Genomic DNA, 19,934 nt, shown 5'->3' on the forward strand with positions numbered 1-19,934 from the left:
CTGAGAAGTCAGCTCCACCAGGCTTCTCCCTCCCTTTCACCTAGCAGTTTCCATTCTATCAGGCTACAGCTGCAAACTATCTCTGGGCAGCTTCCAGGTGAGACATAAGGACATAAGTTGCTTGTCCCATCTGGAACTCAGAAAGAGTGATGGCTGTTGTGCTATAAACTCTTAGACTTTTTAAAGAAAACATGTTACATCTATCAAGCTTAAGTTGTACATTCCCAGCTAATAGACAGATTTTTTTTTTGAATATCTTTTGTGTGCTTAATATAATTAGGGTGCCAATGTGCCCTACTTTACAGAGGACAGAACTCTGTTTGAAGGCATCCTCTCTTTGAAAGAGCTGCTGTCCAGTCTCAGTCCACTTTTAAAATGAAGAACCTAAACATAGCAATAGCAGCACCAAGGGACTTGAATTTCCCATCAATTGTTAGCACCTGAACAGCAAGGGAAGCAGGCACCTGGTTAACTTTCCACCTACGGGGCAATTACCGGTAATCGTATTTCTATTAATGTTATTGCAAATATTTCCAAACAAACTTCTATGCATAAAAAGTAGCATGTGCAGACTGTAAATAAATCTGTGTCCTCTTTTGGGTGAGGCATTTCCTCTTTTTTGACAAACCAAAAGTGGTGGCTTGGCCAGCTTTCTGGAGTTATTTGATTTGCGCATGGGGCATTTCCCTGCCTTCCAGTTGTGGCTTTGGTTGTATTGATCTCTGGTTGCTGGATATCATGGGTGGATAGTATTGACTGGTGAAAAGGGACTTGTAGATCAGCATAATCAAAGTTTGTGCAGATTTGTGTCGTGCGTGCACCTAGAAGAAACTGCAGCAGGGTGTAACTTATTTCACCTTTGCAGGACAAGCTATGTCAGCCAAATCTCTCTAAACAACTTGTCCTCCAGCCTCATTCAATGCATGGTGATTTAGACATTAAGTCCCGTTGACTCACTACCAACTTGCAAGTTAAGTATTGTACAGGATTACAGCTTTCTAGGCCCATTTATTTAGAAGCAAGCCCCACTGAATTAAATGGGGCTTTCTCCCAGGAAAAAGCACACTGTATATTATTAAAACCTTGGGCCAATTACGCCAATGCATCTCCATCGAATCCAGGGATTGAGTTGTAGCTCCAAAGTATTGTCACTCCCGGATAATTAATACAGTCTGTGGATCTCAGTTGCCAGTTTGCAAAAGATTCCACCAAGCTTGCTGAGAGATGAGCAAAGGCAGATGGGAAAGAATTTGAGATGATCACACAGGAACATAGGCATCTGCCTTACAGAGTCAGACCTTTGGTCCATCTAGCTCAGTACAGTGCTGTTTACGGTCCTTTCCCAGCCCTACCTAGAGATGCCGGTGAATGAACTAGGGACCTTCTGTGAGCAAAATCTATACCACTGAGCTATGGCCCTTCCCATTAATGGTGGTGACCTGTTCAAACATGTGAACCCTTGGTGTTGCACTCTTGAAGCCTGAGGTCCTCTTCACTCACCCAGGAATGCAATATGCCTCCATTCTGAGTAGGCATGTATGGACTGTACTATAATGCACATGTCAATGTGATCTGGCACACATGCATGCGTGAGTAAACTCACATGCAGCACAAGACTGCACGCAGCGCATGGTGCAGTCATGCAACCTACTTTGACCCAGAAGGAACCAGCAGGTAACAACTTTCCTGCTCTAACAGGCTTTTGGGAACCAACTGCTTTTAATGAAAGGCGCTGTGCTGTTTTTACTGTAATTCTTGTGTGGTTTTAACAGATGTTGTGCATGCATATGGTTTCAGTTCTACCAGTGTTTAATTGTTTTTTCCATGTTTCTAGCAGTTCTTTTTATCTGCAAGCTGCCTTGAGTCCTGTTAGGGGAAAAGAGGCAGGGTATAAATAAATATATTTGGCACCCGTCTGTCTCAGGAGCAGGGCTGGATTTAGGTTTGATGAGGTCCTAAGCTACTGAAGGTAATGTGGCCCTTTATATGTCCAGCTGTCCTTTGTCAACAACAAATTGTTGCTGTTTTTTGTTGAATATATGCTATATGGTAATTTATGGACCTAACAGGTATCTAAAGCCATTTGCCACTGTTGCTGTATGTTGGTTTTATTTTATTTGTTTTTTATCTTATCTTTTGGAAATGTACATCCCGGTTTTTTTCCCTTTAAATTTTTTGGGGGCCCCCAAGCTACAGCTTGTTTAAGAGGCAATGGAGGAGTGCGCCAACAACGCCTGTGGCTGCAGAGACCCACAAAGAAGAGACATGTTTTATTGCAGCTGGGGAGTGGGGCAGAGGAAGGCGTCCAGTTGTGCTGCTGCAGGCAATAATAACATAAGAAGCGCGCCGCTGCCGGCTTCCAAAGGCCACATTGGAGTCCGTGACTCCCCGACGGGGAATAAGACGGAGAGGGCGGAGAAAGCGGACAGCCGATTGCTCACCGCTGCTTTGGTAGGCCAAGTTTGCAGGCCAAGGCCGCCTAAACTCTGCAGATTTTGCCCCCTCCTGAAGCAAGGAGGCGTCAACCGCTGCCGTCGGCCCTTTGCTCCGCCTCCCTTTCGCTCCCCGGCGGCTCGGAGGCGGAGCTGCGCCGAAGCGCTTTTCTCGCCCGCGCGGACGCCGCTTGCTAGCAGTGTATTGCACAGCCCGTCGCTGCTGCTGCTGCTCTCGCCCCTCCGTTTGCTGCCCCTCAGCCGCCATGGCCGTCTGGAGTGGGTCCGACTCGTGCAGCTCGGTCCGGCCCAGCTTGACCTCGGTCTCGTCGGGGGAGCTGCAGAGCCTGCGGACGTGCAACTGCGAGATGGCTGTGCTGCCTCTGCAACAGCTGGCGCTGCTGCAGCCGGATTCCTTCCAGCTGTCGGGGGGCGCCTTGACCGTGCGGAGCCCGCCGAGCCGGCGGCTGGGAGGCGGCTTCACGGTGATCAGCGACGGCTCCGTCCACGTGGACGGGCAGTACCATTGCAAGCTCACCGACTACTTCAAGAGGTAGAACTTCACCTCCTTCTCATTCCCTGATGGGGGGGGAGGCACCCAGTTCTCCTAGCATCATTTTGGGGCAGTGGGTGTGATGCCTCCAGCGAGTCTAGCAGATCCTCCGCCCTGCTAGCTGGGAAACTACACCTGTTGAATTGTTACATGCCATGAGGGCTAGCAAAGGCACTGGAGCCCTTGCGGGGAGGGAGCGAGAATAAAGACTTATTTGCAGGTCTAAACCCCTATAGCTCATCTTAGACCAGAAGCAGGATTGGTACTTTGTGAGGTTGCCGGAATCTAGATGAAAAGTATAAAAGCTCTGGATTTATAGCGGGTGCTATGAAACTATAGCAGTACAGTAAGTAGTCTTTGGGGGTGTGTGTGCTGACCTGGTTGGTTTGTTGTGAAAATGGGCTGGAAGGAGATGAAATAGGTGTGGGTTGGTAGGAAGCTGCCTTATACCAAGTCAAGAGCATTTGTCCATCTAGCTCCATGTTGTTGACACTGACTGGCAGCTGCTCCCCAGGGTTTCAGGCAGGGGTCTTCTGCATGTAAAGCAGATACTCTTATCACTTAGCTGGGAGGGCCATTCCCCATTAAGCCCTAGCCCAGGGGTTATGGAAACTGCTTAGAGGGTTTTATATAGATAGCCATCTTTTACTACCTGCTCTTTCAAACAACCGTAGTAGCTTACTCCTGTACCAACTTCATTTTCCATCTTTCTCTTATTGTCACCTAACTGGGTATTTGAAGCTCCTTTGCTCTCTTTTCTCTGGATGGAATTTTTTCAGATCGATGGCTTAGCTCTGGAACATGTGAAATGTTAATAAATGAGTGCATCTGAGCATGAGGAATATGCCTTTCCTTTTCCTGCTCCCAGCCTGAGCATATGAAGACTGATAATGGCAATTACTAAAGGTGTGTCATCATACAAAGGTGGGCAGGTCAAAAAGGAAGTATTGAGAAGGTATTGGATAAGCGTGAATGCCAGGCAGTGTCTTGGAAAAGAGTATCCAAGGGACTTCAGGCTTTGGGGATCTAAAGGGTCCATTAGTGGTTAACTGGACACCACCACTTTTCCACTGTGGGGTGCATTAGAAAAGACATCAGGCTTGGTTTTTCATACTAGAACTCTCAAGGTTCACCAACTGGAACCAAATGGGAAATTTCAGGAGGACATAAATTTAGGCCCCATTCACCCCATGCATATGTGCATTTTGCTACCACTTTAAACAGTCATGCCTTTCCCCCAAAGAATCCTGGGAGCTGTAGTTTGTTAAAGGTGCTGAGAGTTGTTAGGAGACCCATGTTCCTTCACAGCCAATCAATCAATTCCTCTTTGCAGGGAACTCAGGGAGGGGACTTTAGTAGGGGTCTTCTAACAGCTCTTAGCAACCAGGGCCCATAATTATTTATGGGGAGCCATGACCATTTAAGGGACGCGGGTGGCGCTGTGGGTAAAAGCCTCAGCGCCTAGGGCTTGCCGATCGAAAGGTCGGCGGTTCGAATCCCCGCGGCGGGGTGCGCTCCTGTTGTTTGGTCACAGCGCCTGCCAACCTAGCAGTTCGAAAGCACTCCCGGGTGCAAGTAGATAAATAGGGACCGCTTACTAGCGGGAAGGTAAACGGCGTTTCCGTGTGCGGCTCTGGCTCGCCAGAGCAGCGATGTCACACTGGCCACGTGACCCGGAAGTGTCTCCAGACAGCGCTGGCCCCCGGCCTCTTAAGTGAGATGGGCGCACAACCCTAGAGTCTGTGAAGACTGGCCATTACGGGCAGGGGTACCTTTACCTTTACCTATGACCATTTAAAGCGGTATCATAGTGGTTTAAATGTAGGTGGGTGCGAATGTGGCCTTAGAACTGAGGGAAAGGGGCATTTCTCCTGAGTTTTCGGGAGAGACCAAGTTCTGATACTATCATCGGCTGTCTCCCAGGACCTAGAGATCCCTTCAGCCACCCACAACCCCTCCAAGGCTACAGTGCTTCACTCCCTTTAAGTTTTTCCTTTTTAACTTGGTTTCTGCTGAACATTAAAAAGAAAATCTAAGGAACAGGATGCCTCTGAACACATGTTGAGCCCAGGGATTTCTTTCCTTGATCTGAAAACACCAAAGCAGACAGAGAAGGGATTAGCACAAGGCCAGTTATTGTAGAGGACCCTTTTTCCCCCTCTTTGTTGTTTCAGCTGTTTCTGTTAAGCTGCTGAGTCAAAAACACTTGCTGAGCCACTACAGACCACCAGAGGTCTTGCAGATCTCAGTCTGCATGTTTCTCTGCCCCCTACTGCTTCGGGATTTTCCAGTGCTAACTTGACAACAGGGTTCAGAAGGCCAACCCTACAGTAATAGTAATATCTTTCATGCCTTGTTTCTGAACTTCTTGGCAGCATCTAAGCTGGTCATCACCATGGAAGCCTAGTTACCAAGGCCTGAGTGGGGGGGAAAGTCGTAGCCTGGCACCTAAAAAACTGATATAATGACACCAGGCATATTACCCTGGGAAGAGCTGTTTGCATTTGGGCTGGGCCGGTGAATGCACCCTACAGAAAAGGCCCTTTCTTGTTTAGTCACCCTCAGGTGAGGTACATGGAAGAAGGCCTCTGATGAAGACCACAAGGTCTGGGTTGGTTCATATGGGGAGAGATGGTCCTTTAGGTATCATGAGCCACATAAGACTTTATAGGTTGAAACCAGCTCTTTGAATTGAGTCCAGAAACTAGTCAGTAGCCAGTGCTGTCGGGCCAGGATTGATGTCATGTGCTCAGACTTTCTAGTCCCAGTTCATAATCTGGCTGCTGAATTCTGCCCTAGTTATAGTTTCCAAGCTGTCATCAAAGGAAGCCTCATGTCTAAGAGACATGACACATAAGAAGAAAGGGAATGAGGAGGTAAGAGGAAAAACATGGGACATTTCAGGGACCAGCTTTTTCCTTCTGTGACAGTAGCTCAGTTGGTTAGAGTGTGGTGCTGATAACACCAAGTTTGCAGGTTCGATCCCCGTTTGGGACAGCTGCATATTCCTGCATTGCAGGGGGTGATTGCCGGGTTCCCTTCCAACTCTGCTGTACAATTCTGTGATCATTTCAGGGAAGCAACTCTGAAATGGGAGACTCCATATCATGCTTCCTTCCAACTCTACAATTCTATGAGCTTAGGACACTTTGTCCCATCCGAGCAGATGGAGAGGGCCTTGCAGCCTGAAGAAATAGGCATATGAACAGAGGAAGCTGCCCTATATAGAGTCAGACTATCTTGCTCAGTATTGCATACACTGACTAGCAGTGGCTCCCAGTGTTTCAGATTGATGTCTGAAAGGGATTAAACCTTGGGGCCTTTCTGCTTATGAAGCACCAAATAACTACAGCCCCTTCCTCAAGGGCATGCAGTGGTGGGCATGCTGCCACATAGGCTAAGTTCATAATTTTTTCATATTGTTGCTTTCCTCAATTAGAGGCTTAAAAAAAAAAATTATTTCCTTATTGTGGGGCAACTACCTTCTCTTATGTGTAACCTCTTTGTTATTTATACTTGTTCTCGTTCAATGAAAACTACAGGGTGTGGCAGCTTATCCTTTTATTCTTATTTACTTTAGTTGTTTGTTTAAAAGAACAAGTTGAAATCCTGTTTGGTTCTTTTGTTTTGTCAGGCCTACAATGCAAAGATTTGGCCTCTCTAAAACCAATGTTGCGGGGATGAAACTCTTCCTTTGCTAAAACCTGGCTCTGTGAAACTGTTCTTGCTGAAAATCCGGACGGCAAAGAAAAGAATGCATCATAGCCTTTGGGAATCTTCAGCTGCAACTTTTGCCTTGTGATCTGAGCACTTGGGCACTCTGCAGTGTTACTGTATACAAGAACAGAAAAAGACTGGCTGGGTGTGAGACACTATTTGGAATGTCTCTAGAGGGTCTGGCTCAGTTAACATTACATTATTGAGAAAATGAATCTGAGCGGTTATTTAAAACTGATGGTTGCTAGGCTTGGCTAAAACTCTTTCAATTTGTGGCAGTGAGTTTAAGTGACAGTTTTCCAGTGTTTAGAATCTAAAGGCGAAATAGTTATGCATTTCTTTATTATCCCAAATTTGGTTATTCATTCCATGTTTAGGAATCCCAAAGCTTTCTGTAGGGATTGCTATCCAGTTTGAATGCCCTAAATTCCTTTTACAGGGGAGGAGGCAAGTACCAGTATGGTACAATTCTTTCTGTCCCCCCCCCCCATCTGCCCCAAGCTCAGTACTAAAAAAAATCCCAGGGGCTTTTCCAGATGACCTGTTTGTTGGCATTCAGACTCAAAGCTTTTAGTCTTTATCGTCCAGACTTCATTGAGCGTTCATTCCAACTTGCTTGTGGAGTGTTTGCAGGTCTTTCCATTGACAATTTGTTCATCCCACAATTCTCAGTGGATTTCAACTATCCAAACCACACAAAGTTCCATTTTAAAAAATTAAGTGGTTTTGTTCCACTAAGACAACAAAGCACTTTAATCGTGCCAAGCTTAAAGCTGCAATATGCTCTTGAGTCCCCTGTCCAGAGGTGCCCCAAATTTAATCTTTCTAGCCATTTCTGGACGATGTCAGGAATGTGTATATTGACACCTAAAAGCAGCCATTTATCCTTTTTCTGAGTGGCTATAACTGCTGTGTGTCCCACAGCTCATTGATATTTGTACCTCCAGGATTTTCCACTGGTCTACATGGGTGATATACAGTAATGCCCCTCCTGCCTTTTCACCAATTTAAATACTTGCATTGGTGCACTGGGAAGAGGGGGGAGAATAATTAGGTGTGGAAGAGGGCCAATCTGTCAAAATCCTTTAAAAATATATATAAAACAATAAGAGTAATAATAATATTTTTTTTATTTATACCCCGCCCTTCTCAATTCAGAAAACCGGGCTCAAGGCAGCTAACAACAAATTTAAAACATTTAATTGTGATACAACAAAAAACAGCATACAATACAGTATAAAAGCGTGAATAACAATAAATTCAAAGTTCAAGGGATGGTGTGGGTATGAAAAGCGACACTTTATAAATATGCATTTTATGACAGAATTTGCTATAAGTTCTTCTTTACAAAATCCAACTAGACATGAGCTACCAACTCTGAAAGGGACACGAGTGGTGCTGTGGTCTAAGCCACTGAGCCTAGGGCTTGCCGATCAGAAGGTTGGCGGTTCGAATCCCCGTGACGGGGTGAACTCCCGTTGCTGTGTCCCAGCTCCTGCCAACCTAGCTGTTTAAAAGCACATCAATAAGTGCAAGTAGCTAAATAGGTACCACTGTGGTGGAAAGGTAAACGGTGTTTCCGTGCGCTGCTCTGGGTTCGCCAGAAGTGGCTTAGTCATGCTGGCCACATGACCTGGAAAACTGCAGACAAATGTCTGCTCCCTCGGCCAGTAAAGCGAGATGAGCGCTGCAACCCCAGAGTCGTTTGCGACTGGACTTAACTGTCAGGGGTTCTTTACCTTTTTACCAACTCTGAAAGATTTAATATTCTGGTATACGTATATTATATGGGCAAATATTTTCAAAGACAAGCATAAATTAAAATGAAATGGTGGTTAGAAACATCTGCTTGGTTACCAGCTATGCTGATTTTCAGCGGTGGAAAATTAGGCCCATTTGTCTTGGTAGATGATGTTTTCAAAAGAACGTAATGACTTGCGTCTTTTCCAGTGCCTTGCAATTGGCATTTAAGAAATGGAGTACAATTTTTGCACCGACTAACTTGTATCCAGCAGATTTCAAATTAATCACTTTCAGGGGGATAAACAGCATGACTGTGGTTCAGCCAGAACACTGACTCATGGGAGAATGTGTGTTTCCTTACTGTACCACCCATCCAACTTTTCCTGTGTCTGACTGGTATCCTGCATTACCACCTTACACAGTCCAACAACCACATTATAAGCTGAAGTGGGGAAATGAATCTGGCTTGTTCTGTTGTACCGTCTCTGTACTTCCAATGCATTAACAATTTTAGTTTTAAACTGTAGCTAGGGAGATGTGTCTATATTGTATGGCGAGCCATTAAGAGGAATATATTCCTCCAAATAGCTGAACCCATGCAGGATTAGCAGCTTATATGGTGTGAAATTGAGTAAAATTGGCCTGCCTGGGAAAAAACAAACCACTTTGCCTTAACAAATGTGATGATGTGTTTACAGAAGCAGCAGTAATGGTGTACTGTATTCCGTATTTAACATACAAAGCAGAAAAAGGTTGCTTTTTGTTTTTGTTACCATCTCTCCCTCTGCCTCCCACCTCTCTCTCTCTCTCTCTCTCTCTCTCTCTCTCTCTCTCTCTCTCTCACTCACTCCCCCCCCCCCCCAAAGTCTACACTATCTTTATTCCTGTTTGGGGACTTATTAAATAATAAAATGACTGTAAACCACAGTTTCCATAGAAGGCAACCACATGGATCTATCCAAGCAGGCTTAAACGTTTGACTGAAATAAAGCTGAGCCCCAGGGTATTGGAATTTTAAATAATTCTGCTTGACTTCTGTGGGGCTAATGCATTTTCCCATATGGGGCTTCCATGGTTTGTGCTTAATAATGTACAGACTGATCACTAAGCATTCTAGCGAAAGCTAACATGTCCTTGCATTCAGCTGCTCCCTGCCCTGTGAGCACAGTGGAATGCAAGAGGCTTAAATGTGTTTATCTCTTTTAGAAAGAAAGAAAGGATTCCTTATAACCAAATAACCCTGGTTAAACTAGTTTGGTCAGGCTCATCAAGCCAACTTGGTGCACAAACAGATCAATCGATCAATCAAACCTCCTTTGATGTCTGTAACCTAAAAGTGTTTGTTTGTTTTTAAAGTTTAAAACCATGAACGGGACTTCGTATCTGCTTCATGCACGAGTTGCAAACCTTTTTGCATCAGTTTCAAATTCTGAGGAAGTGCTTTGGGCACCTGTCACAAAATGGCTGTCATGGAGCTTGTGGTATATAACACAAAATGGCTGCAGTGGGGAGCATGGTAGAATGTAACATGGCTGCCATGGGGCTGTGGCATAGCACTACATTAGGGAGAGGACAGTCGTTGCAGCTCCCTACATCCTGGGCAACCTCAAACTTGCTGTAGGAAGCCAGTTGTTATGTGCTGGTCCTGACTGTGGAAATCACACAATATTAATTTTCTCTTGCTCCCCACCCCAAATACTGTTTCTGTCTAACAACTGGGGCAATTCCCCAGTACCAGAAAAAAATATATAATGTGTTCACAGACACACATACTTCACATAAACACAACCACACATACCTCTTTCTCTGAAACTTGCACACACACCAAATACATCTCTCTCCCTCCCTCCCTCTTCCCAAGTGCATCTCTCTCAATCACACATGCAGAACAAGTTTAAACCACAACCCCCTTCAGAAAAACCCGTCAAGGGCAATCGAAGTGTCTGCCACCCCCCAATCCTATTAAGAATAATAATAGTTTCAAAAAATACACAAGTGTCAGCAAACCAGCATCCAGGGCCCCTGGTGCCCAGGGGTAATGCACAAAGCCCCAGGGGGTGGCTGTGGTGCCCTCAAGTTCTGGGTTGGTAATCCCTGATGTGTGATTAATGGATGCCAACTCTCATAGCTTCAGAAACCAGCATCTTAGTCCTGGCATGTAGGCACTAGATCCAATTTCCGGAGACGTTTAAACCTGTGGTTTTTAAAGGGTGGGTTTTTTTACTTATCCTTCTTTTTACTTCACTGGACCTACGCCAGAGTACGTGGTTTGAAAACTGTGGTCTAAGTAAAGTTCCAATTCAACTATCTCATGGTTGAAGAGGAAGGTTAAAAACACCAGAAGCCTGGCTTCATAAAGGGAAAAGGTGACACATCCTTAACCACATGTCCTACTCTCTCCTTTTTATGATGCTGTTTTTGCTTTAACAAACAGTCACATTGAAAAGGATAGCCTTCAAAACAGGAGATGTGGTAATTCCTGCCTAATTAAGTATACTGGGCGCTTCAAAAATAATAGTTTCCTAACCAAGAGTGGTTCTACTTCACAGTCACTTTAAATTTGTTTGTGGGGTGGGGTCCTTCTGTACAGCTCCGTTTTCACCTCTCTGTCAACGTAAATGGTCTTTGGTGGCATAGCTGTCACCGTTTCCCTTTTTTAAAGGGAAATTCCCTTATTCCGAATAGGATTCCTCGCAAGAAAATGGAAAAGTTGACAGCTATGTTTGGTGGCTGAATAACAGAAACATTTTATCGTGACTTGTTTCATTTTATTTCTATGCTTCCTGCAAAGTTTGCTTTAATCCTTTACCTTAACTGGAACTTTCTGTATCCTGCTTTTCAATTACCGGTAAGTTACGTTAATGCAGCTTTCTTCTCCCAACAGATACGTAGAACTCAACACCCACTATGACTATAAAAACTACAGAGAGACTATACTGGGTCGCCCATTGGTATTCTTCTTCAACGTCAGAACAAAATATAATTCTTCGAAAGGTAAACCTATGAGTGAACCTTTTTTTTAAAAAAGGGCATATTTTGGATCTAAATAAACTCTGTGTAAAGAGCCATGGTTGAATTTGAATCCGGTATGGTTAAATTCAGTTCAGCGATGCCTTTTTCAAAATGAAGCTGTCACTGCGCTGCGACATCCCTGTAAGATTGGCAACTTTGATTTATAACGTAGTCTTAAGCATGTAAAAATATTGTTTGGTTTTATATCAGTGAAACATGCCTCCTGCTGTGGCACAGTTATGCTTGCACAGTGGCAGAACCGGTTTTGGTCGCTGGTGGTTTCCCAAATTGCTATTTGGTTGGATAAGGATGTTTCAATTAGGTCCACCTCTCTGTGGACTACAAGAACTGCAAAACTTACTGAAATACCTTAAAAGCACATAAAGCTGGATCTGGGGCTTTTTGCCTGTTAAAATGTTTAAAGAGCACAACAATTAAATAGATCATGGGCTGAGCTTGTTGTTGCCAGCAAGGATATGGTTTTAGAGTGGCTATCTTAGGATAAGGAAGGTGGCTGGGGCTGGCCTTTAATCTCTGAAAACCAGCGACATAGATTCCAAGAAGATACTGCTATGATTAATAAGTCATGATTAATAAATCAGATTGGAACAAAGCATAATCAGAGGACTACTCTTGTACATTTCATGGGTTTTGAGAATCTCAACTTTCACTTAAATAGGCTGGACCAGACAGCTTTACTTTAAAGAGAAAGTTGAGGTTCACAAAGCCTGTCAAATGCATAAATGTGCTTTAAAGGACATAAGCAGCCCACTGGTTTTGCTTGCAGTCTAGTATTTAATCATGGAAAGTTTAGCAGTGTGCTCTTCAGATCTATGGAATCTGAATTTAATACTTATATCTCTCCTCCCTAAAACATAAGGCAGTTTAACCTCAAATGGCAATAAAACGTTTTAAAAGAGGAATAGGAACTCAGATTTTTGCAGCGAACCAAAATAAATTTAGAGACTATGGGGAACAGCTCAAAATGGTGTTGAACTAGGCTCTCCTGTGAGCAGAGACCTTCTGGAAGGTGTAATTTCAAGTGGCTTAATTCCTGTATACAGCCACTGGAGGTCCATGTGCAGTACTCTTTTAATTAACGATAAGAGACTATGGGATCTATAACAGCAGCAGCACTCAAATGTAACTATCAAAGGATTGCTTTGCATCTTACAAGATTAGCAGGCAAACAAGACGTATGTTTGATGCACTTAGTAACGTGAGAAAATGACACACATGTTAGATGGTGTACAATACATACTGTGTGATCCATAACAGTGCCTCCCTAAAGCAAATTCACAGATTCAGAAAATATTCCCTTTACATATTAAGATGTGTGCCATGCTCACACATGTTTGCTAACTTAGTAGTGTGTGGGTGTGCAGCAGCAGTCTACAGAAGAGAAGAGAACTCTAGCAAAACTTTGTGTAAAGGTTTCAGAGCAACATCTGAAATACAATAGTAAGGCCTGGCTTTAATAAATAACAATAATTTCTAATCCATCCTTAGAAAAAACATATGCTTTGCTTGTGAACACCCGCCATCCTAAAATGAGAAGACAGATTGAGAATGGAATGAACAATATAATATCTTCTGTGATTGGAGAAAGTTACAAACTTCAGGTGAGTTAGACAGAGAGGTTGCCCTACATATGGCTGTTATCTTTCTGTCTGTACCTGTGTGATTGCTCTGTGTCTGGTACAAATGAAACTTTTTATGATGGGTAAAGGGCAATGTTCGCTGAACCATCTTGGAATCTCCTCTGACACATAAATTCCAAAGGACATTGACACTGAATATTATATATCACATTCGTCGCTCTTGGCTATTTGTCAGCTTTCTTGACCTGGTGTTGTGTACAAAGATTACTTGGTTCTCAGTGGTGCAGCTAAGGGCTGTTTAGCTCAAGGGGCTCCCAAATGACTACCCAGAGTGCAGGTGATGATGTATGTAGCAGCAAACAGGTTCCACGTTGGGTCATCACAGCATCCTTTCTTATTTTTTCAAAATATTGTACAGTCGAGTGGCCTACTGGGCACATACGTGGTTACAGATGCTTTCTTATTTTTACTGTAAAATCTAGTGTAATTACTTTTCTACAACAAAATGGTGCATATTACCAAGTAAATGTGGTTAGCATCAGAGCAGCAGAAGCAAATTCCATTTTATTTCTATAGCTGTGCTGGTGCTGTGCTTTGAAGGAAGTTTAAAATGCAAAGCTGCACGTGCTTAGAGGTTTTCCCCCTCCAGGGCTCTTCCTTTGTTTTTGCTCTAACATTTCAGGAATTTGGAAGCAATTATATAGTATAAAACATGGTTGTTTAAAGGGCTCTCCCAGTTAGACTACTAAGTCCAGGGTCTAAAATGACCTAGCTGCACCACTGTTTGCTTTTGGGGTAAGATTAATCTTAACCTGATTCCAAAACTTTTATGTAAGTGGCTTTCATAACTAGAGGTATAAGAGGTACAAAATTTGGTAATATACCTACTTTTTCTTTGTACAGTTTGATTTCCAAGATGTTGTAAAGAAATTTTTTCCTCCTGGAGCCCATTTGGTCAATAAAGAGAGCCTGAGTTTTTCCTACGAGTTCAAATGCGACGCCTTATTTGACTTCTTTTATTGGTTTGGGATCAGCAAACGGACAGTTACGGTGAATGGGAAAGTTCTGAATTTGTCCAGTACCAATCCACAGAAGAAAGAGATGATAACAAAGTTTCTGGATAAAATGAGTGAACCAAACATGCGGTCAAACAGCTTTTCAGACAGAAAGTTTAGTGTTACATCCAGGGGTAAGTTGGTGTCGTGTTTTTAAGTGAGATTTTTAAAATCTATATCTCCACATACAGTGGTACCTTGGGTTAAGTACTTAATTCGTTCTGGAGATCCGTTCTTAACCTGAAACTGTACTTAACCTGAAGCACCACTTTAGCTAATGGGGCCTCCTGCTGCTGCTGCGCCACCGGAGCATGATTTCTGTTCTCATCCTGAAGCAAAGTTAACCTGAAGCACTATTTCTGGGTTAGTGGCGTCTGTAACCTGAAGCGTATGTAACCTGAGGTACCACTGTACTGTTCACAGGTCACAATGATTGAACTGCTCCTGGGTCCTTTGATTTGAAGAAACCCAAACCTTGAGTACTAAAATGGAGGTTTGGTTTGAATCCCAAATACTAATCTGGGGTACTGTGGGAAGTGTGAGGGAAGTGGGGATCACATCACAACTCTCAGCACCCTTAACAAACAACTGATTCCATGATAATAGTGTCCACATCAAGGGAAGTAATAGTACTGCTGTATTCTGCCTTGGTGACGCGGGACGCGGGTGGCGCTGTGGGTAAAAGCCTCAGCGCCTAGGGCTTGCCGATCGAAAGGTCGGCGGTTCGAATCCCCGCGGCGGGGTGCGCTCCCGTTGTTGGGTCCTAGCGCCTGCCAACATAGCAGTTCGAAAGCACTCCCGGGTGCAAGTAGATAAATAGGGACCGCTTACTAGCGGGAAGGTAAATGGCGTTCCATGTGCGGCTCTGGCTCACCAGAGCAGCGATGTCACGCTGGCCACGTGACCCGGAAGTGTCTTCGGACAGCGCTGGCCCCCAGCCTCTTGAGTGAGATGGGCGCACAACCCTAGAGTCTGTTAAGACTGGCCCGTACGGGCAGGGGTACCTTTACCTTTACTTCTGACAGTAAGAGCTGCCCAACAGTGGAACAGACTCCTTCAGAAGCTGGTGGACTCTCCTTCAGTGGAGGCTTTTAAAGAGAGGTTGGGTGGCCCCCTGTCAGGGATTCTTTAGTTGTGATTCCCGCATTTCAGGAGGTTGGTCTAGGCAGCCCTTGGGGTCCCTTCCAGGTCTACAGAGCTATGGTTTTATGAGCCTTTGGGAGAAGTCCTGACTGTTTAAAGTGGTGTGATACTGCTTTTAAGGCAGAGTGCAGATGAGGCCTAAAAATAAGTTTTGACTCTTCCAGAATTACCAGACTAAGGTATTTTTTTGCCTACTAGGTTATATGCATTAGAAGGTTTCTCAGTTTTGTAGGCAAAAGGATTACAGTGTTGTAATTCTGCTTCTTGTGCTTTCTTGCAGCTTCAGTAGACGATGTGTTTAATGGAAACTTCACACCACAGTCACCTTGGATGGAGTCACCTTTTGTAGTTTGGACACTTCCAGGGGCTCAGGAATCGGAAGAAGGATCAAATACATTAATCAGGTTTTCATGAAGGAAGAAATCCACCCAAGTGGAATTGTCTTAATTACAGAATGAAAGAAGTTATTGAAAGAAGACTTCTGTTTTCATTTGCATTTTGCCCAGAAGAATAGGGAACTCTTTCATTCCTGCTGTGTTTGTTGGTTCAGGAAAAGCCACTTTTGGTTCTTAAAATAGTACTTGCCGAGTTTGTCTTTCAACATTATGTGCTTTCTGGAGGATAGGGGTTTCTTGTTATTGCAGTCAGAATGCATATAGCTAGAGTCATTTCAGTGATTTTAAATCTAGATTATTCAAGTGGTTTTAAATTACAAGTTTTTTAAACGCCACTAAAATGCTGTGTAGTATGTTGCTAGCTTCATTATTGCTCCAGCTTAGCACTGTTTCCAGTGGAAAAAATTAATGGGATACAGAACGGCTTTTGAGGCTCATAAAATCCAGCTACACTTCCTGCAGTTTAAAAAAAAAAAAAAGGCTAATGGTGACCTTAAAGAACTAGCAGAGGGAATACTTGAACCCAAAAGCTTTTAGATGATGATCAAAAGTCAGTGGGTGCCCAGATTTGTAGTTCTGTTCTGGCTTGGAAAGATGAAACACCCTAGATAAATGCGATTCGGAATGCTTGAGAGACTATTCTCAGCTCCATTACACGCTTCCTATATCTCCCCAAGTCAAAATAGCTTATTTTGTGCTTCATCTTCCCTTAGGCCAAAAGGAGAGCTAATCTACACCATAAACTGTTCATTTCTTTTCTTCCAAAGCACTTAAAAGAATCCACTGGGAAAATCTGGCACTATGTTTTTTAAATTACTTTTTTTTTTTTCTTGCATTCCCTCAAGTAATGATCACGGAAGTCTCTGAAGTTCTGATGCAGCCTCTGTAAAATGCCATATTCCTTTGATACTGCTATTTTGTATTAAATGCTACATTTTAACACTAGCATGCCAATCACGGTAGGTTTTAAAGGTTGTGCTTTTTCAAAACGCTGCATCAGTTCTGAAGATAAATGCATTACCGGTTTTTTTAAGTAACTTGTAAGAAAATCGTCACACGTGGAGGCAGATGGAATGTGCATTGCTTTCTACATTAAAGCCTAGTTCAGTCATTTAACCTGTAGGATAATATATCTTCTACTCCATCTTTAACTTGCCTTCATAACATACCTTAAGCAGATGACATAGCAACAGGGTTTTCTTCTCGGGAGCTTCGCCAGTTGCTGTAAATGGAGCTCACATGTTCTTAACTTTTCTCCAACCCCACTGTTGATGGCAAAAGCCATTTTACACAAACAGCAAATCACTGTACGTCAGAGAAACATGTAGGCTTTCAGCCATAGCAAGCAGACTTGGGCCACCATGTCCACATAATTCTGTATCATGCAAAGACCGTATCAACCACATCTTCAATTTCTCATTTGGTTCTATATATTCAATACCATGTGGGCGCGTTTACTGTCAAGGTGGCATACGATTGCCTGACTGAGAATCTCCAGGTTTGCTCTTCACTTGTATTTGAAGATTTTACTGATGTGGGAACGCATATTGTTCCCGAAGATTTTTCCAAAAAAAAAAAAAAACCACAAAAAAACCACAAACTGAAAATTGGTCCAAGTAGCACTTGGCTAGAGTTTCAAGGACTCTGATAACTTACCCAAGAGCTTAACTGCCCCTTTCCTTCTGAGGAAGACTCACTTATTTACCTTCTGTAGATGGGGCATCACACTACACCCAGAGCAGTGGCTTCATAGTAATATGGTTGACCTGCACTGGGATATAGATTAGGGGAAATGTCTGTTCCCTTCAGACACTAATGGAACTAATGAATACAATATATGACATATAGACTCTCCCTTGGAGGTTAATGACCTTAGACTGAGGACTGTTTATCGTGAGGCATCCCATAGTAAAGCAGGCTACTTTTTAAGAACGGTGTACTTTTCAATCTTTCAATCAGCAGTGGACAACATGACAGCGTTAGGCCTTTCTCTGGTGAATATTTTACCTCCTCCCCCACTCCACAGCATGATATTTGAAAACCAGTTTTATATTGCTAAAGTATAATGTCTTCCAGCAATGGAAATGCTGTCTGTGTATACTAACTGATTTAAACTGGTACTGTATGGGACTTCAATAACTATCATTTTTGTCTTGTTTGCTTGGAAAAAGGAACCCTATGAATGAGTTCTACCCCCCAAAAAGCAGGCTTTTGTTGTTATCATATTGAATCTGCACACCAAAAAGTGTGTTTTCAATTATTGCCTATTCAGTGCCTTTGTATTTCTTCCATTTACAATAAAGGGAGATTTTTAAATAGGTGTCTTCAGTTTTTGTTCCAGTGTATCTGTACATGCCACATACCAAGTCCTAAGAAGCAAGATTCGTCGAAATGACAGGAGTAGGTAGAAGGAATCTACTGGTGGTGGCTCCCTGGATGACTTGCAATAGATCAGCAAGGGATTTTCGCTCCCAGCTGTTCAGCAGTAGCAACAACAACAACAAAAAGCAGCCTGTTCTGAATTGGATTCTGACAAACTCCAGTGGTAACTGTGGTATTTAGGAACTCCACTGTAGAATTCTATGTGTATATGCAGGTGAAGTGGTGTATGGCTGATTGTGTGCTGTAGACACTCGGCTCCAACTCTTGTGTCACTATTTGTATCTGGCTCCAGCTAGTGAATCTATAACAAAGTTGATATAATGAACTTGCCCATGCTTGGGATGACTGTGACAATGGTTGATAAATTCATTACTGGCCCTTCAACAGCATGTCCCAGGATGCAAGTTACCTGTTTTCATTGCCTTTAATTCTCAATTTTACCATAAATTGTTGTAAGTCACAGGGATAGGATGGGGCCTGAAAAAACACATCTCAGGTGTCAAAGGCAAAGAGGTGTGTCTTTAGCATTTGCTGAGGACTGTATAGTGAAGAAGCAAGATGAACCTCTGTCCACCTAAGTAACAGATTCCTCCAGAAGAGCTATGTTACCTGGAGCAAATCAGAGCAATAAAATTGCTGTAAACTCGAGTCTAAAAGTCATGGGCTGAAACCCAGAGTTGTAACAATTACTTGCACATGTCCATTGGGGCTTTAGGCTTGTTTCTTGAATGGTAAACCTCCAGTTCAGATGACATCTTAGTTTTTGAAACTGACAGCTTTCAAAAGCTAGCTAGCTCTGGGGTGTGTGTGGGTGTGTGTGTGGGTGTGTGGGTGTGTGTGCGTGCATGCATACCCTGTGTTTCAAAATGAAAAGGCAATGTTCAAATATGACCCTGTGTTAGCAACTGTAAATCTATGCACAAAGTAGTTCTTTGGATCCAAACAACTTGAGTGATATTGTTCCCCATCCCACCCACATGGAACAACTTAAGAGAAAATTCAGCCTGAAAGTGGTTAGGGCTGGTGCAGAGGAGCCCCAAAAGAAGCCAGGTGAAAAGTACAGGTTCCAGGAGCAATGTACAAGCCCAGCAGCAAAGGAATAGAGCATAGAATAGAGCCTTCAGTCCATGGTTCCATGATGATGTCTAGGTTTGACTAGGAAGGGGCAACCATGTCTCATACAACTGGCCATACAACAGCCCTGTCCCTGCAGCTCTGCACCAAACCAGTGGGCTGTTGCCAAAACAGATGTGTGGCAGCTTTGCATGCTGCAAGAAAAGAATACAGAAGCTTGAGCTTATACTTTGAATGAAGATCAGTCGAAGTCTTTGAACCAAAGCAAAAGTGTAAGAGATGCCCTTTTCGTAAACTGTTTCAGATAGTTGCATCATGCTCGCTTGTGTTAGCAGATGAGTGACTATGACACAAGAAGCTAAATTTAAGTAATGAATTCAATTCTGTCTGCAGTGTGAAAAGCACAGCTTTTATTTAGCAGTACTGGGCAAGAACCTTGACATGTTATCACAATGATTCGAGATTAATGTAGTGGCGGATCAAATGTATTATGCAACCAAGTGCTGTTGTTCTATTTGCTGTTCAGTGATATAATACACTGTGGACCTTAAAAAAACATGTTTTTACCATGGTGAGATGAAAAATTGCAAGAGCTGGCTGAATCACCTCTTCAAAGGGATTACTCAGATGTTAGTCATGCTTTCTGACCTAAAACTATCCAACTCATCCCACTACTATATTCCATTACCACCACAGCTTCTTCAAATTAATGTTAAAGCACCAATGATTTATACTGGATACATGAAAACATCCCCCAGACTAAATAATGGTAAGGTAAAACTGAACCTTACCAGAGGCATGAGAATTCTCATCTGCACAGAGACTTG

The 19,934-nt window shown here is 43.3% G+C and overlaps 1 protein-coding gene across 1 annotated transcript; it reads left to right on the forward strand.

Annotated features, from left to right (window-relative positions):
• Positions 1–1,839: 1,839 nt before the first annotated feature.
• MEDAG (mesenteric estrogen dependent adipogenesis) lies at positions 1,840–17,967 on the forward strand. The gene is made up of 5 exons (XM_083437225.1): positions 1,840–2,985; positions 11,330–11,439; positions 12,967–13,079; positions 13,962–14,247; positions 15,537–17,967. Exons 1-5 carry the CDS (start codon positions 2,699–2,701, stop codon positions 15,668–15,670), a joined length of 930 nt encoding a protein of 309 aa, XP_083293351.1. The 5' UTR covers positions 1,840–2,698; the 3' UTR covers positions 15,671–17,967.
• Positions 17,968–19,934: the final 1,967 nt, after the last annotated feature.

This window comes from Podarcis tiliguerta, assembly GCF_965153285.1.
Source record: "Podarcis tiliguerta genome assembly, chromosome: 4".
Taxonomy (NCBI): domain Eukaryota; kingdom Metazoa; phylum Chordata; class Lepidosauria; order Squamata; family Lacertidae; genus Podarcis; species Podarcis tiliguerta.